The sequence below is a fragment of the Melanerpes formicivorus genome, unplaced genomic scaffold (assembly GCF_026170545.1).
Source record: "Melanerpes formicivorus ecotype bairdi unplaced genomic scaffold, bMelFor1.0.p_v2 SCAF_21, whole genome shotgun sequence".
NCBI lineage: Eukaryota > Metazoa > Chordata > Aves > Piciformes > Picidae > Melanerpes > Melanerpes formicivorus.
The window spans coordinates 4,860,794-4,888,771 of record NW_027142373.1 but is presented as its reverse complement, the minus strand read 5'-3'; the positions used below and the strand labels follow the sequence as shown (position 1 = coordinate 4,888,771).

Below are 27,978 nucleotides of genomic sequence, written 5' to 3'. Positions count from 1 at the left end.
CCGCTTGTCCCTGGCCTCCACTGGGACATGGAGCCATTGACAGCCACTCTTTGGGTGCGGCCATCAAGCCAGTTCCTTATCCATCTAGTGGTCCACCCATCAAACCCATGTGTCACCAGTTTGGAGACCAGGATGTGGTGCGGGACAGTGTCGAAGGCTTTGCTCAGGTCCAGGTAAATGACATCAGTTTCTCGCCCCTCATCTATTAATTTTGTCACCTGCTCATAGAAGGCCACCAGGTTGGTCAGGCAGGATTTGCCCTTGGCAAAGCCATGCTGACTGTTCCCAATCACCTCTTCACTATTCTTTTGAGCGAGTAGTGACTCCAGGAGGATCTGCTCCATGATCTTTCCAGGCACAGAGGTGAGACTGACTGGCCTGTAGTTCCCTGGTTCCTCCTTCTTGCCCTTTTTGAAGATGGGGGCAATGTTTCCCCTTTTCCAGTCTGTGGGGACTTCACCAGATTGCCAGGACTTTTGAAATATAATAGAGAGGGGTTTAGCAACCTCATCTGCCAGTTCTCTCAGTACCCGTGGGTGTATCCCATCGGGTCCCATGGACTTGAACACTTTCAGATTCTTCAGGTGATCACGAACCTGATCTGCACTTACAATGGGGAGTTCCTCCCCGTCCCTGGCATTGTCTTCCATAACATCAGGAGTGTGGCTAGAGGCCCTTGCAGTGAAGACTGAGGTAAAGAAGTTATTGAGTACCTCAGCCTTTTCCTCATCACTTGTGGCCATGTCACCATTTTCCTTTCTGAGGGGGCCCACACCTTCCCTAGTCTTCTTCTTCCCATTAATATTTCTTCCATTAATTCCCATTAATATTTCTTCCCATTAATAATTTCTTGTCCTTCCTTTCTAAATTGTTTCTCAAAAGCAGACCAAGGTGATGCTCATTCCACCTGACTGTGCACCTCCAGCTGTCCAGGATGCTTTCATACTTGAGGAGAGAAACAGCACACTGGGGAGCAAAAGAGCACCTTGGGGAGCTTGAGTCATTTGAATGTCTGGATCATAGAATCATAGAATCATTAGGGTTCGAAGGGACCTCAAGGATCATCTAGCTCCAACTCCCCTGCCATGGGCAGGGACACCTCACACTAGATCGGATTGCCCAGAGCCACATCCAGCCTGGCCTTAAAACCTCCAGGGATGAGGATTCTACCACCTCCCTGGGCAACCAGTTCCAGTGTCTCACCACCCTTATGGTGAAGAACTTTTTCCTAACATCCAATCTGAATCCACCCATTTCTAATTTTTTCCATTCCCCCTAGTCCTATCATTACTTGGCACCCTAAAAAAGTCCCTCTTCAGCATTCTAGTAGGCCCCTTGGGACAAGCTGAAGAGTTTTTCTCTCTCTCAATAGTCAAAGGAGGGAGTCTAGCAAGGTGCAGACACACAAGAGAGCCTGATGAGCCTTTTCTGTAGGGCTTTATCTCATGATTTGTTGATGTTTTCTAGAAAGCTGCTTTAACCCCCCAAAAATCCAATGAATCAGAAGGTTCCTCATATACATCTGACTGTAAAAAAATTACTGAGGTGCTGAGCTGTTGACCTTGACTTCCTTTAGGTGGTGGCAAATCATTCTGTTTGGGAAGAAATGAGATCCATTGCGGGGGTCCGCATGAGATCCCGGAGTGTCATCTTTACCATCACCTTAGAGTACAGCTACATCATGATTACCACCGTGATGTGCTTCTCTCCATTCATGTATTTCTTATCAATGAATGTGGTGAGAGAAAAGAAGAGGCTCAAAGTGCTGATGAAGACAATGGGGCTGCAGGATATTGCCTTTTGGTGAGTAGTTTTTTTTTTCAACTGGAGCTTCCCCCTGACAAAAAAAAAATCAGTGCCCTTTTGGCTGTTTGTGCTACGAGTTAATAAGTTACACAAGGCCCTGAGTTTTCTTCAGTAGTCTAAAGGCAAATCAGAAGGGTTGAGCATGGTAGCAGTGTATTCTTCTTCCCTAGGTATTCCCTCCTAAGGTGACTCATGCTCTTTGGTCTACACAGAGTATGAATGAGTTGACCCTGGGCAGTGAAGATGATCAGAGAGCTGGAGCACCTTCCCTATGGGGACAAGCTGGTCAACCTGGAGAAGAGAAGGCTCCAGACAGATCTTATGGCAGCTTTCTAATACCTGAAGAGACCCTGCAAGAAAGTTAGGAAGGGACTTTTATAAGGGATTTTTGTGACAGGATAAGAGGGAATGGATTGAAGCTTGAGTGGGGCAGAATTAGAGTGGAGATTAGGAAGAAATTCTTTACAGTGAGGGCAGTGAGACGCTGGAACAGGTTGGCCAGAAAAGTCATGGATGCCCCCTCCCTGGAGGTATTCAAGCTTAGGTAGGATGAGTCCTTGACCAAGGTGGTCTAGTGGAAGGTGTCCCTGACTATGGCAGGGGGGGTTGCAACTAGATGATCTTTAAGATCCCTTCCAGCTGAAGACATTCTATGAATACTTTAATATTTTAGTTTAAAATGTCTCTGCCATGCAGATGAAGTTGTAACAACAGTAGAAGTGTGATGCCACCTTTCCATCCACAGGCTCTCCTGGAGTCTGCTGTATGCTGCTTACGTGATGGTCCTCTCCTGCCTGCTGACAGCTCTCATGGTGCATGATATGTTCTCCCTCAGCAGCTTCACTCTGGTGTTCCTGCTGTTTTTCCTGTATGGTCAAGCATGTGTAAGTCAGCTTTTAAAGCCAAATCTTTCTCACTACATGATTTATTACTACATTGATGAACCTAAATGTTTCTCCAGGGCCTTTGTCACAGTGCTCAAGACATGCTTTGCATGGCTATGCTAACTGAAAGAGCTGAGTGGCTTCTCTGATCCAGCAGCAGTGATTTGAATCACAGCCTGATGGTCTGACAGGCAGTAGGTTGGCTATGAAAGACCTGATTTGAAACTCAGATCAGCCCACTAAAAAGGACTTCACTGTAGTTCATCAAACAGACCCAGCTCACCAGAGAGCTATTTGCCTGGCAGATAGGAGCGCTACTGCAAAAAGGTATTTCTTTCTTTCAGTGACTGAGGGAAACTTCTCTTCTTGCAGATCCACCTGGTTTTCATGCTCTGCTCCCTCTTAAGGACCTCCAAGCTCGTCAGCTCCGTGGGGTTCCTCATCACCTTTCTCTTCGGATGCCTGAGCCTTGCGATGCTGATAGAAAATCTCCCAGAACCCCTGAAGTGGTTTCTTGGTCTCTTCTGTCCTTTTGCATTTAATGCTGGCATTGCAAAGGTAGGGAGCACCATCTCTGCAGCTGAACCTTCCCAGCAGCCTGCTGCCCTGGGCCCCTCAGGAGAGACAGAGCACACTCTGTCGCAGGCAGTGGCTATAGAATACCCTACTGCACTTTGCTGATAGCAAAAGGCTTAAGAAGTCATAGTCCTCATTTCAAAACAAAACAGCTTTCCCACAGCTGGGATACCTTCAGGTACTTTTGATTCATATCCATGTCCTGTTTTGAAACCTCCATGTGAACTGAGCTGCTGTTGGGCAGCAAAGAGGGGCTCCCATGCCCCCATCCCATTCTCCTATTAAAGTGCTGATGAATACAAAGAAAACCACAGCCCTCATCACAACTGACCTGCCATTGTGTGCTGCTGCAGTGTCCACATGAGCCCAAGGAAGCCTCAGTTGGGCCCACTGACAGATACAACAGCACCACTGATACTAGAAGAACCCTCTTATCTGAAAGAGTTCTCAGACACTGGAACAGGTTCCCCAGGGATGTGGTTGAATCCCCACCCCTGGAGGTGATTAAAAAAAGGCAGAAATGTGGTGCTGAGGTAAATAGTTTAGCACCAACCTTGGTAGCATTAGAGAATGATTGGACTCAATGATCTTAAAGGGCTTTTCTAACCAAAATGATTCTATGGTTCTCTGATAACTTCCAGGGCTGGACACCAGGCAGGGGGGAGCTGACTTGGGGACATCAGCTCTTTGCCACCCGCTCATTCCTCTCTCACTGCAGCAACTTTTCTTGCTACCAGAGACTGTGCAAACACCACTGGAGTTTTCTGCTGTGGCCATCCTTCCTCCATCCCCACTTTGGATAATTTGGAGCAATTCCCCATTTTTCCATCAGTCATATCTCCATTGCTCTGAGCTCCAGTTGTTTAATTCCCTGACATATATAAAACAAACAAAACCAAAACCAAAATCTGCCTGGGAGAGGAAATTTCTACTCCAGCAGGAGAAGAAATTGGGTTTACAGCTGATTTACCATATGGTTAAATCAATCGCTCTGTCAGATTCCACTTTGCTGTGACTCTGTCACAACCAAGGGTGTCAATATCATGTTTCCTGAGTGATTTTCTAGAAAACTCAGATGTTTTCCTCTGCTTCTGGATCATTCTGGAAAATTCTGAACAAAACTGTGCATGGAGTAAATTTCTTTTCCTTCCCCACTAGACCAAAACAATTTAGTGCCACAGATGATTTCTGTGCTAACAAAGTCAATTGCATCCATGGCTTGATGGCATGTGCAGAGTTTTCCACCCTGAAAACAAAATTCTTCCTCTTGGTCCTTTATTTCAGGTTTTCCACTTGGAAAAATATGGACTGGGTCTCACTTTTTCTAACCTCATGGATGAATCATACTTTTTATTCTCAACTTACATTGTGCTGGTCTTTGACTCAATCCTCTACCTCCTTTTAGCCTTGTACTTTGACAAAGTCCTGCCAGGTGGGTTTGAGTTATGCTCATGGTCATGCCTTCTTCTTTGTTAGTGTTGATTTATATGGACTGTGTGTAATAGCTCCTCAAGTTATGAACTGCTGGGTTGCTCCATTCTCTGAGTCAATCAAAACAGGGTTTAGACCAAAGGAAAAAAAAAAACATTCTGTCACTGAGTGATTTTTCTGCCCCTGATACACAAATCAAATATTTTATGTTGTTGTTTGTTTGTGGTTTTTTTTTTTCCTTTCTAATTGTACTGCTGTTGAACTGCTTATGAGCAAACAATATAATGGTGTGGAGGACAATAATTTATTAAGCAGAATATTGAGTTCATTAACTACAGCCCTGAAGTCAACTTTCTTGTCTATCCCAGCTCCAAACCTCATTTTCCTGCTAGAAAAAGTACTACTTTTGAGGAAGCCAAGCATTTATTAGCACATCCCATACGTTTAGTCTAGGATGATGTCGTGGCTGTGGCTTTGGTTACTGGCAGATCATCTTCTTCACCTTCCTCCCAGGCAAATATGGCATTCCGGAAGACCCTTTCTTCTGCCTGAAGCCTTCGTACTGGGTGCAGAGCAGGAGAGCTCCTACAGGCGGAATATCCAGAACAGCAGCAAGCTCAGAGGATAACCTTGGTGACAACATAGAGCCAGTGCCCCCTGAATTCATAGGGAAAGAGTCCATCAGGTTAAGAGATAACGAATTGCTGTTCATGCTCTCTGAGTTGGGTAGCTTGGGTTTAATGCTCCCACAGACCACTGTTTCTGCTTTGGTTTGACTTATCCAGGCAGATCATGAGGCTCTCACAAAACCATTTCACAGAAGTAAAACTAAGGATAAAATCAGGTGAGGTAAACAGATCATTCAGGCCAGTCACTAATGGTGAAAGTGGGATAAATTCAAATAGAAAAACAGAACAGGGGGGTTTGTTCTGGACTTCACATGACAACAAGGAAAACATGGAGGGCAGTCCATTGTGAAACAGCCACATGTTGCAATGGGCTCGACCTTATCGTTGCAAGACTTGGTGGTCCAGCATTGTGTGCCAGGCTGTGACGTCCATGCCTGTGTACAGAACATGCCCAAACCCTGATAAATCTCAGGGCTGCTTCTTACTTTTCCTGCCATTGCTGTCCTTTTCAATGAAGGCCCACAGAATGAGAAAGGACGCCAGGGAAATGTATTTCTAGGAATCCTGAAGTAATACCCTCCTTGCCTTCCTTTTCAGACTCAGCAATATTAGAAAAACATATAAAAAGAAGGACAAGAAGACAGAAGCTTTAAGAGGTATGAAAGATGTGAGATTGACTCCTGTTAAAGAGGAGGAAACCCTCTTGTGCAAACAGTCAAAGAAATAAAACAACCCCTGCATTGCTTGAACATCTAGGTCAAATATTAATGGATGTGACTGAATCCTATTTGATTTAGTTTTTACTGACTTCCCATTAGTAATAAGCCTGAAGAGAAGAAAGATCTATTACTTTTTTCCTGATGTATATCTGTCTTTTCTGCTAAATGCAGAGCAGCCTTTTGTGCCTTTAGTTAGCCTGCAGAACTTTGAGCTATGCTGCTTATTACACTCTTGGTTCATTATTGTTATTTAGTTCTTATTCTTCTTGATTTATCTTGCCTGCAACAATGAGGCAGAGACATGGCTTTAGGGACATGATTTAGCACCAAATTTGGTAGAATTACATCATTATTGGACTCAATGATCTTAAAGGTCTTTTCCAACCCAAATGATTCTATGATTCTAATGAGTAGAGGCAAGCCAAACCTCGTTTCCTCCCAAACTTCACAATATTTTCATTCTAGGTTTGTCCTTAACTATTTATGAGGGTCAGATCACTGCCTTACTTGGCCACAGTGGGGCTGGCAAGACAACCCTGTTAAATGTGCTCAGTGGACACACTTTGCCTTCTGAAGGTAGGATGGCAAATGATGGGATGGGGTGGGCTTAGTTCAAAAGCTCCGAAGACCAGTTTGTTCCACCTCACCCCTTTTATTCCTGTAAACAGGCTCTGCTACCATATACAACTGCAAACCTGCTGAGATAGGAGAGAGGGAAGAGATTCAAGGGATGATTGGCATTTGCCCACAGGTCAACACACACTTTGAAGTCTTAACAGTGAAAGAAAACTTGAAAACCTTTGCAGTAATCAAGGGCATCCAGTCCAAAGAGGTAGAGAGAGAGGTAAGTGTGTGCTACTCTGAAACATCACTGTGCAGCACATGGGGCCTCAAACTGCAAGAGGGGAGGTCTAGACTGGACATTAGGAAAGCCCTTTTCACAGAAAGAATGATCAGACATTGGCGCAGGCTGCCCAGGGAAGTGCTTGAGTCACCATCCCTGGATGTGTTTAAAGGACATTTAGATGTGGTACTTAGGGATATGGTTTAGGGGTGGGGAACTTTGTAAGTAGGGTCAGTGGTTAGACTTAATGATCCCAGGGGTCTTTTCCAACCTGAATGATCCTATGATTCGGTTCTATGATTCTAAACCCACCCTTTCAGTAAAGGCTTCTTTTGCACTGAGAAGCTCAAAGGGCCCATCTGGCTTTGTCTTTGCTTTGTCTTCTGCAAATCAAAGTTAGTGTTGAGCTTCAATCAAGTTAGTAGGCAAGTCTTTGGGCTTGTTGCAACCACAGTGATTCCTCTGCTCAACCCCAGGAGATGAGGGGATGTGGCAGGTCCTGTAGTGGTTGCTCCTGTTGGTGATGGTAGACCTTGATACATGCTAATAGAAACTGCCTTCAACCCCAGCCAGATCTTCATGGCGCATGAAGGATGGAAGGAGAGCAGGTGCTGAGAATGGGCATCCTTGTGCTGTTCTAGGTACAAAACATTTTGGAGCTGCTGGATATCAGTAACATTCAAGACACTCAAGCTGAGAAACTGAGTGGTGGTCAAAAAAGGAAGCTCTCCATTGGCATAGCCATGCTTGGAAGCCCCCAGGTAAAGCTGCAGGCACAGCTCTACAATGTAAGGAATGTTCAGGTCCAACATAACCTCATGCATGCACCTGGCTACAATTCCATGCATGATTTCAGACCTCTTTAAAGTGTTTATCATTCCTAAAATTAACAAATTTGATATTTTTTTCTTGTTAAATTCGGAACCCATCTCGCAGTCCAGTTGTAAAGCAGACAGATAGATTCCCTGACCACCACACAGCTCCCAGAACAGCTCCTCCTTGCGTGAAGGTGTCCTGGGTCTCTCACCTTCAGGATCTGAGGCTTTCAGGAGCATACCAAAACTCTCAGACATACAAATTCCCTGGCAGTGAGGAATGTCTGGTTTCACCCTTTCTGCAGGTTTTGCTCCTGGATGAGCCAACAGCTGGGCTGGATCCTCTTTCCAGGCACCGTGTGTGGAGCCTCCTCAAGGAGCACCGAGCTGGACGAGTGATCCTCTTCAGTACCCAGTTCATGGACGAGGCTGATATTCTTGCAGGTAAGCACAGTCTCAGGCTGTAGCATCTCTGAAGAACATCCCTGGAGCAGAAAGTCCATGTGAGGTTCAAAGTTTTGAACTGCTCTACAGTTGGCTTTTTCCTGTCTTTGGTTTTTTCTGTCCTTAGACCGCAAAGCTTTCATCTCCCATGGGAGGCTGAAGTGTGTTGGATCTTCCCTGTTCTTGAAGAAAAAATGGGGAATTGGCTATCATTTAAGGTACCTGCTGCAACCCCAACAACTGGTAGGTAGGAACATGTACACACAAGGAGACCCTAGAATGACTGTAAAGGGGAAATGATAGAGCAGATGGCATCAAAACTGAAGGAACATTCAGTTAAATTAAGCAAGGCAGCTCTTCACTCTGGAGTGACGAATGGATGCAGCAGCTGGAGCTTTCTGCTTGTGCCAATCAGCAAATACAACGATGGTTGTTGGTTGGTTTGTTTTGGTTGGTTGGTTGGTTTTTTTCCCAAAACTAAGCTTTTTTAATTTTTTTTCAACCAAACAGGATCCATGTCAGTGAGTCTTGTGACCTGCAGAAGGTGACCTCTCTGGTGAAGCAGTACATCCCCAATGTCATATTCTCAGGACACAGACAACACGAACTGAGATACAAACTGCCATTAGAAAATGTGAATAAATTCCCAGGTAATGTTTATTAAAATCATTGGGAATTGCCCATAGAGGGGAAAAACAATAAATATGAATGTGGGGAAAGAGTAATGAAGAGTGAGATTTCCTACAGGTGTCACACAAAGACATCAGAAGCTGCATTTTGGTGTCCCTCCTGCAATTTTAGCATCCATTTAGCAGATCTTCTCTCACTGCATCCATCACATCCAGTCTGACAGTCCCACAGTCCTACTGCCTCAGAGGACACATGGTCTGAAATGTTGATGCTAAAACAGCTTCAATAAGCTATGCATCTGGCAGGTTTGAGTTCCTCCAGACTCTTCTGATCCTGACAGCTCTCTGCTTTATTGTTTTCCCTGTCACTGGAGATGCTCCAGTCAGGTTGATTCAGCTGAACCAAAGCCACTTCTTTACTTTTTTTACTTTGAGGCTGACAGAGCCCTGGAGCAAGCTGCCCAGAGAGGTTGTGGAGTCTCCTCTGGAGAGATTCCAAACTCACCTGGACATTGCAATCCTGGGCAACCTGCTGTGGGTGACCCTGCTTTAGCAGCAGGGTTGGACTAAATGTTCTCCAGAGGTGCCTTCCAGAGAAGAATGCTGGGACTCTGGGATTGCTTTGCTTCTGTCCTACAGATCTGTTCAGTGGCATCGACAGCTTCTCTGACCAAGGAATTCTCAATTATGGAGTTAGCATGACCACCCTGGAGGATGTCTTCCTGAGACTGGAGGAAGAAGCCCCAGTGGATCAAGAAGGTACAATGGTGGCTGCAGATATAGAATCTGCAGCCAAAGAGAGCAGCTCCTTGGTAATAACCCCGGGCATGCCTCCAGTAGTCGGTTACTGGGTGGCTCTTAGTTTTTCACACATTACAATATAGAAGCTGGGCTCTGACATAAATATGCCTGTGGAAACCTCTCTGCAGATGATCACGTCCTTGGGGAGGAGTGGGGAGAAGCAGGACCACGAAGCCCTGACGAGACAGAGCTGGGCTCCCTGCTGCTCTCAGGCACCAGGAAGGCGACAGTCAGTGGCTTGGCTCTGTGGAGGCAGCAGGTCTCTGCTGTGGCCTGGATGCACTTCTTAAACCTGAAGAGTTCAGTGAAGAACCTGCGGTCAATGTGAGTACCAAAGGGATTGCATCTTGCACACCTGGAACTGAGCCCAGTCATAATAAGGGGTGGGGGTGTGTGTGCAGTTTTCACCTCCCTGTTTTGATAAGCCTTTGGATTAACTGATGTCAGATGAAGGATCTTTGGTGAGCTGCACTCAGAGGAGAGGAAAACTTCTTCCTTTCCAGAGCCAGGAAGATAAAAATCTCCCCTTTGTACATTTTTGTTTATAGACTGAGTAATTTTGTGCAAGAGAAGCTCATTTTCTTTCTGGAGAAAAGAAACAGCTTTTATTTCAAATGGATGAGGATGATTAAAAATCAATTTGTGTGTATAGGAGGAGGGGGAAAAACTACTTTCTGAATTTTTCTTTTTTTTTTAAACCTTTTTAAATTTCTCTCATCTTGCCAGTCTCTAAAATCAGTTGTCCCCATGAGCTTTCAAGTTAGCCTTTCCTGGTGAGGCACAAGAAGCAGAAAGGAGATGCTGATTTATTAAAAACTTCTTTCCTGAGGAAGTCTCAGAGGTGTTCAGAAGTCCTCTCCCTGCTCAATTGTGAGGGCCTTCTTGTGTGATCTACTCTAGGTAATCCTGCTTTGGCAGAGGGGTTGGACTGGATGATCTTTCAAGGTCCCCTCCAACCCCTAATGTCTGTGATTCTGTGAATGATCATGGTTTGAGTCTTATGCAAAGAAAACTGCTCACCCTTTTTAATGGAAACAACATTGGGGTAGCCTGAATCCAGCACACCATTCCCACCATGGAAATGCATTGTGCTGACTCTCTTTTCTGAGTGTTTATTCCTTTTAGTTCTGATTTCTCTTAATGCAGTTTGCTGCTCTATGTGGTTTTCCTGCTTCCTGTGATTTTGCAACTGTCCCTGGTTGCTGCCTGGCAGAGTGTCAGCAGCTGGGAGCTCTCATCCGCTCGGTACTTTGTGCCCCTGGGGAAGAAGGCTCACTCCAAGATGACCACACTTCTGGTCCAAAATAACACAGGTGAGGGGACCAAAGCCTTTCCTCACCCTTTCTTGTGCTGAGGCTTCTTGTGGTTGCAGATGAAAATAGGTGAAGCAGCAGATGGTTGTAGGATGTAGTGGATCTAAGGGGTGATGAAGGTTTTGGTGACAGAAGAGCATAGATGTCACCTTTCAAGGGATGTGAATGAAGCCTGCTTTGGCTTCAGCAGCTGCTGAGATCCTGATGCAATGATGTGAAAAGGGATACAGAAACAGAGGAGATGAGGAGTGGCCCATCTGAACGTGAGGAAAACTTCTTTGCTTTGAGGGTGACAAAGCACTGGAACAGGCTGCCCAGAGAGGTTGTGGAGTCTCCTCCTCAGAAGGAGAAATTCCACACCAGCCTAGAAGTCATCCCGGGCAACCTGCTGTGGGTGACCGTGCTTTAGCAGGAGGGTTGGAGTGGATGATCTCCAGAGGTCCCTTCCAGCTCTCACCATGCTGGGATTCTGTGACTCACTTCCTCCTCTGCCCCAAATCCAGACCTCTGTCCAAACAGTTTCTGTGTTTTCAGAGCACTCCACACTCCAGTAAGGGCTCACTATTGCTGAGTCAAATTAAAGGTCTACGTCCAGAGGCTTTCCCTTCAGCCTTCTTATGAGTGGATGCTATTTCATATTATTTGTCCATAGTCTGATACTGTTGACTTCATCAGACCATCACAAAGGAGAGTTCAGAGACAGAGTTCAATTCATGGAACCGTTCACTTCACAAAAAATAACATGCAATCATCCACCACATGTGTGCTCTCTGATGTCCACAGTTAGTAGACTTCCTCTGGGTTTGTTTGGTGGTCATGGATTTAAAAACCAAAGCAAAGCAAAACAAAACCAACCAACCAAACAAACAAAAAAAACCCAAACAAACCATCGAAATTCTCTTGTGCAGTGTTTTGATTCCTCTGCTTTTGGCTTTCACACCAGGCACAGGCATTGAAGATTTCATCCACTTGCTGGAGAGCCAAGATCTCACAGTAGAATTAGAAAATGAGGGAAACATCACAGAGGACCTGACCCACAATGGGGCTATAAAAGTCTCTCGCAAAGGTCAGGTGAGGATTTTTGTTCTTCTCCTCCTGTTTCTTCCCAACAATTGAGTAATTAAGCAAGATGCCTCCATCAGCTTTACCTATGGGATAGTCCTGTTGGATAAGACCCACAGGTACAAAAGATTTGAAAGTGTTTTAACCAGTAAACTACATTCTAGAGGAGACCTCATCTCCCTCATCTTAACTTCACTGACTTCCAATGCCTCATAATTTGTTTGGTTTTCTTTTTATCAAAGGAGGCATAAGCAAAATAATTTCAGGTCTGGGTTCTCCTAGTGTGCTCCTTTTCTGCTGCTTCCCTGCAGATGAGGAAAGCCAAGAGTTTTCAGCTTGTTTTCTTACTCTTTGAAGAGCTACAGGTTTACTGTGTTATGCCACATGGAGGCTATCAACTGCTTCCCAGTGCTTGTGAATGTCATCAGCAACGCTCTGCTGAGAGCCCTCAATTCCACCCAGCACATTCGGATCTGGAGTCATCCATTCTTCTCTGTAAGTGTCAGAGCCTGACAGCCAGAAGGTGTTGGAAAACATGTCTTAAATCTGCTAAAGGTCTCAGTAAGTCATTAGACTATATTGGGAAGCCATGTGAGGTTATCTGTACCTGCAACCCCACCTTCCTTCCCATGTCTGACTGCAGGAAAACTGAAGTTAATTATTCCCTCCTGGGTCTCCAGGGCTGCTGAATGGAGAGAGTGGCTGGGAGGGCTTCTTCAAGAGGTTTCTATTTCTCTAAGTTCATGTATTATTTAAACTGTGGTCCATCGAGTGACCAAAGAGACAGGTCTAGGATGGAGGAGTGGGACCTGCACCATCCATCTCTCCTCACCAATGGAAAGCACTTTTCAGGACCATGGTTTTGGGAAATCCTTCCTCCTGCTGATATTTGAGTTCAAACTATAGAATGCATTTGCTTGGAAGGGGACACTAAGGGTCATCTTGACCAACCCCCCCGCAGTAAACAGGGACATCTTTAACTAATCCAGGTTTCTCAGAGCCCCATCAAGCCTGACCTTGAATGTCTCCAGGGACTGGGCCTTCACAACCTGTTCCAGTGTTCCACCAACCTTACAGTAAAGAACTTCTAATGACCAAGAACTTCCTGATGTCCAAATGCCACTTAGTGTTCATCTTGCCATATAGTTCATGAGAAATAAAGGAAGATAAGTTGTGGGTTCTGACCACTACACCTCAGATGTGTTCTGCAGATGCTTTGTTCTTCTCTTTTCAGCTAAATTCTCCACGCTTCTGGGATTATTTTATCCACTTTTACCTGGGTTATATGGTGGTGTTATTCCCTGGGTTCCCTCCTCTCTTTGCAACAGGCTACATGCAGGATTGCAAAGTAAGTTCCTTGAAATGGAGCAGATCTGAGGTGGGCAGAAGGGATTTCAACATTGCCACAAGGACATTTGAACATGAGGGGGTGTTTGAGGCATTTTCCTCTATATGACAAAGAGCAGCTTTGCAGCCAGCACACAGTGTTAAAAGGGGGAATTTTCCCCCAGTATCACAGTGGTAACAACTTGCATGTTCGCTTTCTATTTCCTGGAGCCATTCCCATGGATGCTGTTGGCCAACCAGGCACCACCCATCAACTGCCTTTTACGTTTCACCTTCCCAGGTGGGAGCTCGAGCCCAGCTGCGGATCTCAGGGCTCTTTCCCTCAGCATACTGGACTGGCCAGGCAGTGGTGGACATCCCACTCTGCTGGATCCTTCTCTTCTCCATGTTTGGGCTTCAGTTTGCAATGAGCAACAGGATTTCTGGGAGCGCCAACAGCTTCTTCTCTCTGGTACATCCCATTTGGCTGATCCCCATCTCACAAGGGAGGGCTTGGGAGTAATATTTGGAGCATGTCAGCTGAGGCACCATGGGTGCAGATGGTGCTGGCACACCTCTGGGTCCCCAGGTGCTCCCTGACCTTCTCCTGATTTCACTTCCTATCATTTGGGTTTTAGAAGGTAATAAATCTCCCTTTAATGCACTTCATTATGCTTAGCAGTGAAACCATGGTCATTGCTGAATGCCCTGATCTTCTCTAGGATCATTTAAACTGAACCACTCTGCTATATATATAGATTTCTGGTTGTTTAGATCATTCCATTTTCTCCTTCTTTGTGTTTTTTGGTTGTTTTTCTTCCCCCCTGCAGATCACATGTTCATTAGGTTATGGCATTTCTATCGTTCTCTTGACCTACCTGATCTGCTTCATCTTCCGCAAAGGACGCAGCTGTGATTTTTGGTCTTTCGTGCTGATAGTGGTAAGATTATTGCTACCTAGCATGCTGGAAGGTTTGCAGAAGTGGATTTTGAGCTCTTAAGGGTGAACCAGAGGTCAAGACACCAAGGATAGATGTAGAGCATAACTATAGGTAGGCTTGTGTTTTATAGCAGTCGATTCAATATGAAAGTCATGTCACCACGTTCTGGTCCCACAATCCTACTGTGGCATGGGGAAATGATTGGATCTACCCAGAGCTGGTGCAGGAATGAAGGCAAAAAAAGTTATTTAACACTCTGTTCAACACCTCACATCCAGAGATGCAAGATGTTGAGATATCAGCCATTGGGTTAGACCCAGATAGCCTGAGCCCAAGATGGAAGGAGATGGATTCTTTGATATGAACCAAGATGGGAAAGATCGGGATGGGATCCTGTGCTTCACTCTTCTTCCTGAGGCAGATCTGTGTCTGAGAAGAAGTATCCCAAGCTAACCCAAACCAGTAGCCTACTCTCAGGCAGAGATGGCTGAGGACCTCCTGAAAATTCATTGTTTCTTTTATTTACATTTCTTGCACATCTGTAGAAATCCAATGGGGAAAAAATAGACCCACAGCATTTTGAAGACCAAGGGGGAACATAACCCTTCCCTTCAGCTAAGTTACCCTCTTGTTTTATCTGTAGGTTGGCTTTGTCTCTACTATCGCCAGCAGAATCATGGATTTCTTTGACTTTAGAGCTGCCATCTACGCTTTGTCCCTCTTGAACCCTCTGTATCCCCTGCTCGAAGTAACATTCAGCTGCCACGAGGTAAGCAGTGGCACTGGACAAGGAGAGACACCCCACCATAAAACACAGCTGTGTCCCCATATGAGCAAAGTCTGGTGGTCACCCACACTGTGTTCTGGGAAGGCTCAGCAGATTCCTTTTATGGGTAGGGTTTTCCAAATGGCCACAATGCCTTGATAGGTCTTAGAACCACAGAATGAATTAGGTTGGAAGGGACCTTCCAAGGTCATCTTGTCCAACCGCCCTGGCAGTGAACAGGAACATCTTTAGATCAGGTTGCTCAGGGCCCCATGAGTTTGACCTTGAATGTCTCCAGGGATGGGGCCTCCACCACATTTCTGGACAACCTATGCCAGATGATGGTTTCAGATCAGCTCTAATTTTCCCAGCCATTCATTTCAGCAGGGGGCTAGTTCCAATGCAGCTGAGCTGTGACTGTAGGTTAGGTAAGCCCTCTTAGTTCTGTCCATGCAGAGCCAAGCAACTTGGCTGGAGCAATGAGAAGAGATCCTCTGAAGTTCTGCATCTGACTTTGCATGGAAACCAAGTGAGAACTAAGAATATTCAGAAGGTGCTTTGCTCCATGTCAGTTGGAGCTGGTCATGGCTAGTGAAGAATTTAACAACCATTTATGAGCCATAAATGACTTAGGAGTGAAGCGCAAACAGAGGGCACTCTTCCTTTGTCCTGTTCCACTCATTCCACTGCTTCTCTGCTGGGACCTCAAAGGAGAGGAGCTCAGATGTTGTCCTGTGACAGACCATTACCCCCAAAAGGAGTCTGATTCATGTAGTAAGGGCTGTGACATTTTCTGGTATAGGACTGGGATGTCCAAAATCAAACATCTGTATTTGTTCATCTGTCTGGTGAATATTTGAGGTAAACTAGAAGATTTTGCACATTCTCAAAGTATTTGCTGTTTTCTTTGAACCCTCCCCAGATTAGCCAGGATTATACTAAAGGGTTACAGATCTTCACTGTGGGTTTTTTGTTTTTTATTCTTATAGATTTTTGTAGAAGACTCTTGGAATCCAGGCAACAGTTTGCTGGTAGCTGTCCTTGCAGTAAGGAAATATTTAAGATTACTTCTGTTTAGGAATGTGTCTCTCCTAAACCCTGTCCTCAGTGCTGAGGAAGGAGATGAGAACCCTAAACTCACTCCATGCAGGAGAAAAATCTCATTGGGGATGGATTCACAGATCCACAGATTGCATTGGGGTGGAAGGGACCCTCAAAGGTCATCTTGTCCAACCCCCCTGCAGTCAGCAGGGACACCTCCAACTAGATCAGGCTGCCCAGGACAGCATTGAGTCTGATCTCTAATGTCTCCAGGGATGGGGGCTCAATCACATCTCTGGGCAGCCTATTCCACTATTTTACCATTCTCATTGTAAAGAACTTCCTCCTGATGCCCCACCTAAATCTCCCCTGCTCTAGTTTCAAACCATTCCTCCTCATCCTATCGCCACAGGCTCTTCTAAACGGCCCCTCCCCATCTTTTCTGTAAGTCCCCTTCAGATATTGAAATGTATCTATAAGGTCACCCCAGAGCCTTTTCTTCTCCAGCCTGACCAGCCCCAACTCTCTCAGCCTGTCCCCAAAGGAGAGGTGCTCCAGCCCTCTGATCATCTTCATGGCCCTTCTCTAGACCCACTCCAGTAGGTCCCTGTTCCTCTTGTGTTGGAGGTCCCATAGCTGGGCACAGTACTCCAAATGAGACGGATGACGGGATTAACCCAGTGAGCAAGAATAACCTCACACCTCTGAGGTGGGGAAGGGGAAAAGCAATAAGCCCAGATCATATCAAAACTGCTCTGTTCTTTTCTGAACTCTGTTTTTCTCCTGCCATTGTGTTTTCCTCCAGTGTTGGTGAGTGATGAAGTTCACAGCCTTCAGGCTTACCCTGACTGTAGGGGTTGATGGACTTTATTTTCACATACTGTGGTTGTTTTTTTTTCCCCCCTGGTATTTTATAAGCCTGCCATCACCTTCTCAGATTCAGCCACAGCAGGATGGATGGGAAGGGTATAAATGTTGCAGCTTCTCTTTTATTTCCTTTTCTTTCTTTTTTTTTTTTTTTTCCAGCCTTATATCCATTCCGTGGCCTTCATCTTTCTTCTTCGATGTTTGGAGATGAAATATGGAAGATCAGTTCTGAGGCAGGACCCAGTATTTAGGTTTGTCTGAGCACAAATGCACCACGGGCACAAGCAAGATCTGCAGTCCCACCCCACTGCTTTGCCTTGAAGATAGTATTTTTTGAGGAGATGTCATTGCTTTTGTGTCCCTGGTTTTGAATATTGGGGGTTGGGTTTCTTTTCAATACTGATGAATTTTGAAATCACTACAAGAGCTCTTTAAATGCTGCAGTGCTAGAAGAATATGAAAGCTTGTTAGTACCTCCACAGGGTGCTGCCTGTCCTGTGTTGGAGGTACAAGCTTGGTTCCTTGGACCACATAGAAATGTTGCAAATATTCCATTTAATCATCATCATCATCATCATTATCATCATCACAATAACAATAATAACAATAATGATGATGTAATAAAATCCTCAACATAAAATAAATGACTAATAAATAATAATAACAAATATTATAATACATTTTTATCATTATTATTATTAGACTAGAATAGAATAGAATAGACATAACTAGAATAAATGTAATAATAATAATAACTATTATTATTATTATTATTATTATTATTTAGTAATTAAAATAGAATACAAATAAAATAGTAATAAAATCCTCAACATAAAAAAATTAATAATAAAATTATTGGAATTATAATAGGGGCTTGGAACTAGATGATCCTTGAGGTCCCTTCCAACCCTAACAGTTCTCTGATTTTATGACTCTATGGTAATGGTAATAATAATAGTAGTAGTAATAACCATAATAATTGTTAAGAATAAGCCCACAAGAAATGCTAAACCGTAAGTAATTAAAATTAGAAAGTAATAATAAACTGATAGTAAATGAAATGAATAATCAAATAATATTAATAATGGAAAGACTAGTAATAATAATAGTAATAATTAATAATAATCCCACAAGAAATTCTAAACCATAAGTAATTAAAATAATAAAGTAATAATAAACTGGTAATAAACTAAATTAGTACTCAAATAATGGTAATAATTATAGTAATAGTAGTAATAATAAAAATAACTAATAATAATCTCACAAGAAATTCTAAACCATAAATAATTAAAATCATTTTTAAATAATAAACTAAATTAATAACCAAATAGTAGTAATTATAATGATAATTTTAATAATGATGCTAATAGTAGAAAAATAATAATCATTAATGAATAAATTAATAATGCAATAATGCAACCCACTAAACATTCTAAACCAGAGGGACATTCCCTCTTGGTCTATCCAAAGCATTTTGGTGGAGAACAAGCCTAAAGAACAAAATGCTAAGATGAATCTGGTGGTTTGTAGGATCTCTCCAAGACGAGAAACCAACCACCAGCACCCTGAGGAGCCTGAAGAGGAAGATGAAGATGTTAAAGCTGAAAGAGCAGCAGTGAGAAGTGCAATAGCAGCTCCAGGGCAGGAGGAGGTATGACTAAGTGCTGTCCTTCTTGGTTCATTTTGTACCAATAGGAAGCTCACTGGTCAAAACCAAACCAGCAGGTGCAGGTCTCTGCTCTGACTGCATTCTTCTCCCTGGGAAGTGGATAGAGAAGGATAGAGAGGAAAGCTGTTAAGAGAGGTGTGGACAGTAAAGTCACCATTGCACCTCATATTCTCAGTGAACTGTGAAACAAATCCAAAGATCTTTAGTTAGAAGAAGAAAAGGCTAAGGAGAGAGCTTATTGCTCTCTGCAACTCCCTGAAAGGAGGCTGAAGTGAGGTGGGGGTTGGTCATTTCCCCCTAGTATCAGGTGACAGAAGGAGAGGAAATGGCCTCAAGCTGCACCAGGGCAGGTTTAGGTTGGAGATTAGGAAAAAATTCTTTCCTGCAAGGGTGGTGAGGGATTGGAACAGGCTGCCCAGGGAGGTGATGGAGTCACCATCCCTGGAGGTGTTTAACAAATGTGTAGGCATGGCACCTGGGGATGTGGTTTAGCGGCCATGGTGGTGTTACACCAATGCTTAGATCTGATGATCTTAGAAGTCTTTTCCAACTGAAACAATTCTCTGGTCTTTAGAAGGTTTTCTGCCTTTTTTAATGAAGAAATATCACTGAAGGCTTTGTGCCAGCCACTGTCACAGACTAATCTTTCTTCTTCCACCCTGCTTTCAGAAATCAGTCATTATTGTCAGCAATCTGTGCAAGGAATATAAAACAAAGCAAGCTGGTTCTGTTTTTAAGAAGAAGAAGAAAATGGCCACCAAAAATGTTTCCTTCTGTGTTAAAAAAGGTGAGAAATTTAAATTGTTCTCCTAGACCTGTTTTGGACCCCTGATCATACCCAGAGAGTTAATTCTCTGCAGGTTCTCAGTTATCTGAGCAAGGACATAAAGGTCAAATATATTTGCGCTGTGGTTAAGGCATGTTTGGTCTGTGATTGATGTGTTAATGAACAACATGAGATGGATGAATCCCTTTAGACTCTCTCTTATCTAACATAACCTAGACTCCTCCTTCCAGGACCTACTTCAGTGGTGGCTCCTGAGAGACCTGGCAGCAATGCTTAGACCTGGAGCATCAGTTAGTGTTGAAATGTTTTGGGCTCTCAGAGCAGCTCCCTTCCAATCACCACCACCACTCTGTGATTCTGTTTGGTTTTGTGTCATTCTGGATATCAGCATGGTGTCTGTTACGTTTCTTTTCTTTCGTGGGATTGTACCTGATAGATTTGTTGAATGGGGGAGCATTACTAAGAAATTATGTGCATTGATTCCAGGAGAAGTATTAGGACTTCTGGGGCCCAATGGAGCTGGTAAAAGCACAGCCACCAAAATGATTGTTGGAGAGACAAGCCTGACTGCTGGGCAGGTAGGAGACTGCTGGAGAAAAAGAGACAGATCCATGATGAAAGTGCAAATGCAAATCTTGGACCTAGGTGAAGTTGCAGTTTTGTTCACAGCATGAATAGTGATCAAGGTTTTCATGCTGTTTAATTTAACATTATTAATAAACCCCCCTTGTGAGCTACTTCTAACTTTGATGACCAGTTGTGTCTACCCTAATTGGCCATGTCTGTATTTAGAAATGATGTAAACCCCAGAATCCCAACATGCTGGGAGTTGGAAGGGACCTCTAGAGATCATCCAGTCCAACCCCACTGCTAAAGCAGGGATGCCCAGAGCAGGTTGCCCAGGATCACAATGGCCAGGCAGGTTTTGAGTATCATCAGAGAAGGAGACTCCAGAGCCTCTCTGAGCAGCCTGGTCCAGGGCTCCAGCACCCTCAGAAGAAAGAATTTTTTTCCTTCTCTTCTCATGTAAATGAGGGTTGCAAAATCACTCCCCTGCCCTTTGGGTTCCCTCACCAAAACCCCAAGAAAGCTCATGGCCTTTCTCTGAGCCACAGCCTTGTATCTGGGCAAGGCTATAGGAGAGCAAAATGACCAGTCTAGTTGTGCAGGTGCTGATGAAGGAAGGAGATGGAACAGCCTCCCACCACCAGGACCACACGCCTGCCTTCCTGGGCTACTGCCCACAGGAGGACCCTCTCTGGCCAGGCCTCACCGTGCAGGAGCACCTGCGACTCTACGCGGCGGTGAGGGGGGTGTGCAAGGAGGACACAGCTGCTGCTGTCAGCCGGTATGGAGGGAGGGGGTCTCCAGGGGTTGGTCAATGTCTTATCCCATGGACCTGGGGTGTGGAGAGGGGACTAGAAAGCCAAAATTCACCGTGAGACAGAGGCAACCTTGCAAGAAACTCAGGAAAGAGAGCTGCAAAAGTGCTTTTGTGCTAAATGCCACAATTCAGTGAGTGGGTTAAGAAAATCTCCAATTTGCCTAAGTGCATTTAGTGGGGATAAATTTACCACTAATGTCCTTTTAAGTATGTTAAGTAGGAAGCACTTCTAAAAGCTCTGATGTTATGGTTTGGCAGTACAAGAAAGGGTGTTTAAGTACTGCCTGCTCAGCTGACACTGGCAAGGTGGAATGGATTCATAATGCTCTTGACACTAATGACGGGTTTAGAAAAGAGCTCGTGGCTTCTTCTCTGCACTTTGCCTCAAATATTCACTCACATTTTAATAGCACAATAAATGTTTAATGCAAACAAGCAGGAGTCAACAGCAAGGGGAAGAAAGTTCCATTTTCTTTGAAATAATTTTGGGACTCCTTGATGAAAGCATTAAGGTGGGAATAACAAAAATGGGTTTGGGGGTTTTTTATTCATTTGTTTTGCTTTCACTTGTTCCATTTCTCCACAGAATGGTGAATGCTCTGCAGCTCCAAGAGTATCTAAATAAAAAAACTAGGAAATTGTCTGCTGGGATATCCAGAAAGGTGTGTCTTGTTTTGCTTATGAGCACTGCAGCGCCCTCAGCACAAACCAAAAACCCTCACCAGGAGCAGAGGGACCCACCTGTGCTTTGAGCTACCCAGGAGGGCATTGTGCTGTCTTCCCATGGTGGGATGATGGAAATTAGTCTCTCCCCAAACCACATTTCATATAAATCAGAACCTTGCTTCCCATAAATGAAGTGATGCTGCATGCAGCTCTGTGTAGGCAGAGTGCCTAAGGGACTGCCAAAGATCTGACTCCAGCCTCTCTCCCCATTGCAGCTGTGCTTTGCAGTGTCCATGCTGGGCAACCCCACAGTCCTGCTCCTGGATGAGCCATCAACTGGCATGGATCCCAATGGCCAGCGCTGTGTCTGGTGAGTAGGACCTCAGGTACTGAGCCACCACGGTAGTAAAAGGGTTGGAAAACCAAGAGTAGATGACTAAGGTTAGGGACAGAGTGTCTTATCCTATCTGTGGTTAGTGCTACTCATCATGTGCCAATGGTTTGATTGGCAACTCTGTTTTCCTGCTTCTCTCTAGCTAAAGCATGAGCAAGGAGAGAGGAAAAAACATTTTACCTTCATCCTTGTTGCAGCCTTTAGGGCAGTCATAGGTGGAATTCAGCAGAATTCCTTTTGAGCTGAGTCAAAAATCATTTTTGTCACTATGTCAAAGCATCTCCACCTGCACATCAGGCTGAAGCTGCCGCACGTGAATCTTTCACTCTTGTTTTAGGGAAGGGTATAAGAAAAATTGCCTGGTGCTCCAAGAGAGTGTCGTTGCTTTTTTCCTTTTTCCCTCTCCTGTGGTGCTCAGGAAGATGATCCGTGCTGCCCTGAGGAGCAAGGAGGCAGGAGCCATCCTGACCACACACTACATGGAGGAGGCAGAGGCCGTGTGCGACCGCGTGGCCATCATGGTGTCCGGGCAGCTACGGTGGGCAGCAGCAGGGCCACGGGATGGTGGGGATGGTGGAGCACCAGTGGTTTCACACTTACATCTCTTTGTCTTCCCTCCTCCTCTTGCAGATGCATCGGCTCTGTTCAGTATTTGAAGAACAAGTTTGGCAAAGGCTATCTACTGGAAATTAAAGTCAAGGATCCAGAGCACACTGATCTGCTCCATGCTGAGATTTTGAGGATTTTCCCAGGTGCAGCCCGTCAGGAGAGGTAACTATAAAATATGGGATGAGCATTGATTTCAACACTACCCCTTCCCAATAATGCTGGCCAGACATAGGATCTCAGCTGGAGAGAATTGAACAGCTCAGAGTTCCTCTCTGGGGATCTGATTTGATAATGTCATCACATCCAACCCCACTGTGATCCCTGCAACAAACATCCCTGCATCCAGCTCATAGCATGGCTTTAAGCTGTGATCCCAGAACTTCAATACAGAGCAAGAATTGCCTTTTTTCTTTTTTTTTTCTTTTTTCTTTTTTTTTGTTTTTTTCTTCAAGGTTCCCCTCTTTCCTAGTCTATAAGGTCCCAATGGAGGATGCACTGCCCCTGTCTCAGTCTTTCTCCAAGCTAGAGGAAGGTAAGAGCAAAACAAGATGACTTTTGCAATAGGTGGAATGCAGGATGCTAATTTTTGGCTCTCTTTCCATTTTCCCACAGCCAGACGAAACTTCAGCCTCGAGGAGTACAGCTTCTCTTTGAATACTTTGGCTCAGGCAAGTGATTTTGATGCTAGACATGCTGTAAAGGCATGAACAGGAGGAAAACCTCCAGTGACACCTGGGCCAGCACACTGTCAGAAGATTTCTCCACCCAAAAAAATGCCTGGAGGTAGTGGGCAAGGAGTCCTTCACTAGGAAAGTGGTGAAAAATTGTTTGGTTTTGTTTTCATAGCTTTGCAGAATGGTTTGGGTTGGAAGGGATCTTAAAGGTCATCTAGTTCCAACCCCCCTGCCATGGACAGGTTGCTGTTTGGATTCAATATGGTTGCTCCTGAAGCAGCAGGTTAATGCCACTTGCACATGGCTGGTGGCAAAGAGAAGGACTGTTCATGGCAATCCATCAGAGGGTAAAACCAACTCTGTGGATGCACCTAAGGGCAGCCAGTGCCTCTCAACATGTTATAACAGAATGTTCAGGGGTCTCAGCTGCTGTGTACGTGCTCCCCACCTAAATCTACCTCACATAGCTCTCATGAGGGCTGCAGAGTTGTACCTTCTGTGGAGCACCATCACAGTATCTAGGCAAAGATAAATAATCAGGTTTATTGTGCCCATTTCAGGTGTTTCTGGAACTCTCCCGAGAGCAGGAAAAGGATAATTTTGATCTGACTTTGGATGGGGCTTTTGACTGGAAACAGCTTCAGCAGGAGGACTGCTGAAGATCCAACATGCTCCTTTACCTATACTCCATAATTAGCCAAACTGATACAATACTGCACATACTCACTGCCACTATCAACATACCACAAAGAGGAGGAGAAGGCTCTGCCTTTCCAGCAAGCACAGGCTGAGAGCTCCTCTCCAATGCAGAAGACATTTCACCTGGACTCTGCAGGTGTCTACACTGAGCCCTATCCACAAGCTGCATTCCAATGGCTGCTTGATGGACTGGTTGATGAAATGGTGCCTGCCCTGGTAGAGCTCTTGTCAAGCAGAGCAGCATGCAGCAGAAGGACAGAAAGTTTTGCAGAAGGAAGAGTCAGGACCCATCTGTGGGGACTGAGGTTCTGCTTTGCTCAGTGGATCTGGGTACATCAGCAAATCTGGACACACTGCCAACCTTCTGGGCTCCTCTCCCACCACTGCATGGGACAATTTGCCTCTGAGGAGCTCAAAGACAGATTGTTGAAATTTGCACTCTATTTTTATACCCTTTCAATAAATGTCTCTCTTAGAAACCATGGTTACACCCTCGTATGTCATCATTGCTGCAGGCCAGCAGCAGCTCCAACTCCTTCCCCTGGGTATGGAAGTGGCTGGAGAGGACCCAGGGCTGCTAGCCAGGTGGTTGTAGGTCCCTCATATTTACTATCTCCAGCAGTTTGGCTCAGTGAGTGTGCTCACCCCTGCCCTCCCTCCACAGTGGGGTGAGTGGTTGTCACTCTTCCCTCTGGAAACCAGCCTGAGTTGTTCAGCCTGGAGAAGAGAAGGCTCTGGGGAGCTTTCAGTACTTAAAGTGGCTGATAAGAAAGATGTTGGATAGACTTTTTAGCAGGGCCTATTGTGTGATGGGACAAGGTAATGGCTGTAAACTAAAATAGGCAGGTTTAGACTAGATAGAAGGAAGATATTTTGTACAATAAAGGTGCTGAGACCCTGACCCAGGTTGCCCAGAGAAGTGGTAGATACCCCGTGCCTGGAATCATTCCAGGTCAGGTTGTCTGGGGCTCTGAGCAACCTGCTGTAGTTGCAGATGAGACCCTGCTGAGTATAGGGGGACTTTGGACTAGATGACCTTTATGGTCACTTCCAACCCAAAGCAATGTGTGATTCTATGACTTTCCTCCTGACAACTCAGGCACACATTGTCCCTGTGCCCAACTCCTTTGCAGAGGTTAAAACTCCCACAGACAACACAAAGTCCAGCTCTCTGTGCACAATCTGCAGGGGTGGCTATGTTGCAATCACTGCTTGTGTATGTTCCTCTCTCAGCCCTAGAAAACATTTTGGCAGCTGGAGGACACATATGTAGAGAGATCATGGTTATTCCCCTCCTGATTGCACAATAGCTCCATTTCTACTCCCAGCCCTCAGGAAACAGGAAAGTGAAGTCCATGAATATTTTGGTCACCTCTTCCCACACTCAGCTCTGGAAAAAGGCTACTCAGTGAAAGGGAGGAGTTTTATTTAGCGTGCTGGGGCCATCAGCAGATGTGGGGGACTCAAGCCATGATCCTGCTGATATAATGACAGTTCAGACAATCCGTTTCTGTTGTTGGGGTTTTTTTAATCAGCAGTTTGTGGTTTGCACCTCCGGAGAAGCTGCTGGTAAGTGAGGTTCCTCTGCTGTGGTGGCTGTTGATTTGGCCTTGTAAAATACATTGCTTTTCCTCTCCTCTGCCCTCTGGATCTGCTCTTACACACTGAGCCTTGCTTCTTCAACCAGGAAATCTATTTTCTACCTCTCAGCAGGAGGGGATTGAGTCCCCTTAGAGGTCTTTAAAGGATGCAAAGATGCCAGCAGTAGTAAAAGCCCCACCAAACAAGTCCTGCCCCAGAGGGAGAGAGCATCGCTGGGAGCTGGAGAGGAGCAGTGAACTGGGATACAGGGAAGATGAGAAAGCAAAATGCAGGTCTGAGGTGTGAAATCTTCTTGTAGCAATTACATTTCCCTCTCTGGCTTGAGGAGCATCTCCTGCCTTGGCTGTTCCTTCCAACTCTGCTTGCAGAGTTGTTGTTCTACCACCAAGCCACTTCACCCTGCGTTACCACAGGTTGGAAAAGTTATTCTCCATGATATTTGGGGCTTTTCATTGAGTGGGGAAATGAAGCAAGCAGAGCAGGCTCCATCATCTCCTGCACAAGGTAAAAGACCCACAGAGACTCCCCCAAAGGTGAGCTGATTGGAGCTGAGGCTTTGCATCAGCTCAGAGGGAAAAGGGACAGGGCTCACAGCACTGCCAGCACAGAGTCAACACTGCTGGGTCTTGGCCTATGGCCAGTGCCTGTCAGCAGCACAAAGCCAGTGCTCAGTTGGCAAAAGGGAGCAAACAAAAGTTCTCCCAAAGTTCACAAGGACATAGCTTTTCTGTTAAAAATGAAAGGACAAGAGAGATTTCCTGGAAATGAACCAGCTTCTCAAATACCCCTTCAGAAGCTGCTTCCTTCTGCCATTCTCTTTTCCCCTGCCCTGAGCTGAGGGGCTGTAGGAGATAACCATCCCTAGCAGCTGCAGTCATTCCACCTGCTCTTTGAGAGCAGGACCTGACAGCACCCACTGGCAAGCAGCCTGCTCCACCATGCCAACCAGCTCCAAGACTGGTCACACTTTGCTTGGCCTCCTTGTCTCCCAGCACAGCAAGAGCCTTCCATCCACAGGGTGTCTTTGCTGACAAGCCTCAACTGGAGCATGCTGGCCACACTGCAGGATGTGTCCATTGTCTCAGCACAACATGCTGCAGATGCTGCACATTCCCTGCAGTAGCTCATGCAATAACTTAATCTTCTTAACAGGGAGGGTTTTTTATTTGTTAGATTGAATAATGCCCTCTTTGTGCAGCAAAATGCACAAAGGGACATTGACCAGCTGCTGTCCCCAGAGCTGGTCCCCAAGTACCATGCCCATAACAGGCATCCTGGAGTGACAGAAAAGAGCAGCCCATGTCTTTCAGGGTGGGAAAGGGAAATGGTGCCAGCCATTGGTTTTTGAGTGCTGGAGAGCAAGGGAGCAAGGCACAAGTGCTCAGGATTTGGGAGCTTGAGGGCAGTGCTTTACCCTGCCAAGTTTTGGGGAGCAAAGGGGTGTTTGAAAAAGGCCTGGGCAGGAGTGGATTTCTGGATTTCTGGATCTCCTCATCCTCTCATAGCTGTGATAGAGAGATGAACATTACCTAGTTTGAGTGCTACTTAAGTGCAAGTGAACAACAACAGTAGAAATTGTTTTTTTTCTGAGAATTTCAAGGGACTGCACAAAAAAGCAGTGGAGTGAGCTTCAAAACAGCTGAGACAAACTTCTGTAGAGCAGAAGGGAAGTAAAGCTGAACGATGGCGGGCAAAGACTGCTGGCATCCCAGAGCCAGCTGAGCTCTGGGTTGGAAGGGACCTCAAAGATCATCTAGTTCCAACCTTGCTATCTTGGGCAGGGACATCTCCTACTAGGTCAGGTTGCTCAAGGCTCCACCCAGCCTGGCTTTGTGTCCTGCAAGAAGCTCCTAGCAGGGTTGCCTGTGGTGGGCTGTAGGATGAAGCAAAGGCAATGTACCCCAGCAATGTGCAGACCCTCCTGCATCCCTCCTTCCCAGAAGCAGTATCACAGCCACGTGTGCTTTCTCCTGGGCAGGCACTTCCAGATCTTGTAGCTCATCTCAACTGAACAAAAAAACATCCTTTCTTCAGCATCAAACAGAAAGTTGTTTGTGTCTGCTGTGGAAAAAAAAAAGCACCAGGAAGAAGTCTTCTACAGCCAGGCAGATATTGTGCTCCAGCCAGCAGATCCACCAGACTCACAGCAAGCAAAACCCATTCCTGTGCAACACAACTGGCCGTGTGTGGATGTCCCAGAGCAGAGTCAGATGTTCTTCAGGCAGAAGAAATGAAGCAAGGCAGGTGCTGGCAACCTCAGCAGCATGGGAGTCCAATTCTCTTTTTGCATTCACTTGAGACCACAGAGGAAATGGGGTTTGATTACATCTCAGCATGTGGAGCATGGAAGGGGTGAGCAGGGTCCATCAGGTCCTCAGCTAACGCAGGCCAGCACATGAGCACAAGGATGCCATGGCCAGTATCTCTCAGAGTATTTCGTTTCTAAGGCATTTCAGCTTGCATTACCATGCACATGAAAGCTGAGAAGACTTTTCCCTCTCATTGATGCTCCCTTAATGCTACACAGCACCTCCAAACCCTTTTGAGACTCTCAGCTTAAAATATTCTCTTTAGCAGCAGATGGATAAAATATCAGGCAG

At 45.3% G+C, this 27,978-nt stretch overlaps 1 protein-coding gene across 1 annotated transcript in view; it reads left to right on the top strand.

Moving 5' to 3' along the window:
* LOC137447551 (ATP-binding cassette sub-family A member 10-like) overlaps window positions 1-24,255 on the top strand; it is a 32,123-nt gene extending 7,868 nt beyond the window's left edge. Inside the window, exons 6-39 of the mRNA XM_068151162.1 lie at window positions 1,577-1,803; window positions 2,552-2,690; window positions 3,063-3,248; window positions 4,551-4,698; window positions 5,211-5,382; window positions 5,924-5,982; window positions 6,511-6,621; window positions 6,714-6,889; window positions 7,531-7,650; window positions 8,010-8,148; window positions 8,276-8,366; window positions 8,659-8,798; window positions 9,417-9,536; window positions 9,707-9,902; window positions 10,725-10,891; window positions 11,835-11,962; window positions 12,311-12,448; window positions 13,188-13,301; window positions 13,581-13,751; window positions 14,110-14,220; window positions 14,864-14,989; window positions 15,976-16,032; window positions 17,054-17,145; window positions 18,425-18,545; window positions 19,233-19,350; window positions 19,837-19,928; window positions 20,520-20,698; window positions 21,321-21,396; window positions 21,676-21,770; window positions 22,213-22,332; window positions 22,425-22,565; window positions 22,856-22,935; window positions 23,016-23,071; window positions 23,638-24,255. Of these exons, the coding sequence (XP_068007263.1) occupies window positions 1,577-1,803; window positions 2,552-2,690; window positions 3,063-3,248; window positions 4,551-4,698; window positions 5,211-5,382; window positions 5,924-5,982; window positions 6,511-6,621; window positions 6,714-6,889; window positions 7,531-7,650; window positions 8,010-8,148; window positions 8,276-8,366; window positions 8,659-8,798; window positions 9,417-9,536; window positions 9,707-9,902; window positions 10,725-10,891; window positions 11,835-11,962; window positions 12,311-12,448; window positions 13,188-13,301; window positions 13,581-13,751; window positions 14,110-14,220; window positions 14,864-14,989; window positions 15,976-16,032; window positions 17,054-17,145; window positions 18,425-18,545; window positions 19,233-19,350; window positions 19,837-19,928; window positions 20,520-20,698; window positions 21,321-21,396; window positions 21,676-21,770; window positions 22,213-22,332; window positions 22,425-22,565; window positions 22,856-22,935; window positions 23,016-23,071; window positions 23,638-23,736 (4,305 nt within the window). The 3' untranslated portion in view covers window positions 23,737-24,255. The remainder of the gene's footprint in view (window positions 1-1,576; window positions 1,804-2,551; window positions 2,691-3,062; window positions 3,249-4,550; window positions 4,699-5,210; window positions 5,383-5,923; window positions 5,983-6,510; window positions 6,622-6,713; window positions 6,890-7,530; window positions 7,651-8,009; window positions 8,149-8,275; window positions 8,367-8,658; window positions 8,799-9,416; window positions 9,537-9,706; window positions 9,903-10,724; window positions 10,892-11,834; window positions 11,963-12,310; window positions 12,449-13,187; window positions 13,302-13,580; window positions 13,752-14,109; window positions 14,221-14,863; window positions 14,990-15,975; window positions 16,033-17,053; window positions 17,146-18,424; window positions 18,546-19,232; window positions 19,351-19,836; window positions 19,929-20,519; window positions 20,699-21,320; window positions 21,397-21,675; window positions 21,771-22,212; window positions 22,333-22,424; window positions 22,566-22,855; window positions 22,936-23,015; window positions 23,072-23,637) is intronic.
* The last annotated feature ends 3,723 nt before the right edge of the window (window positions 24,256-27,978 follow it).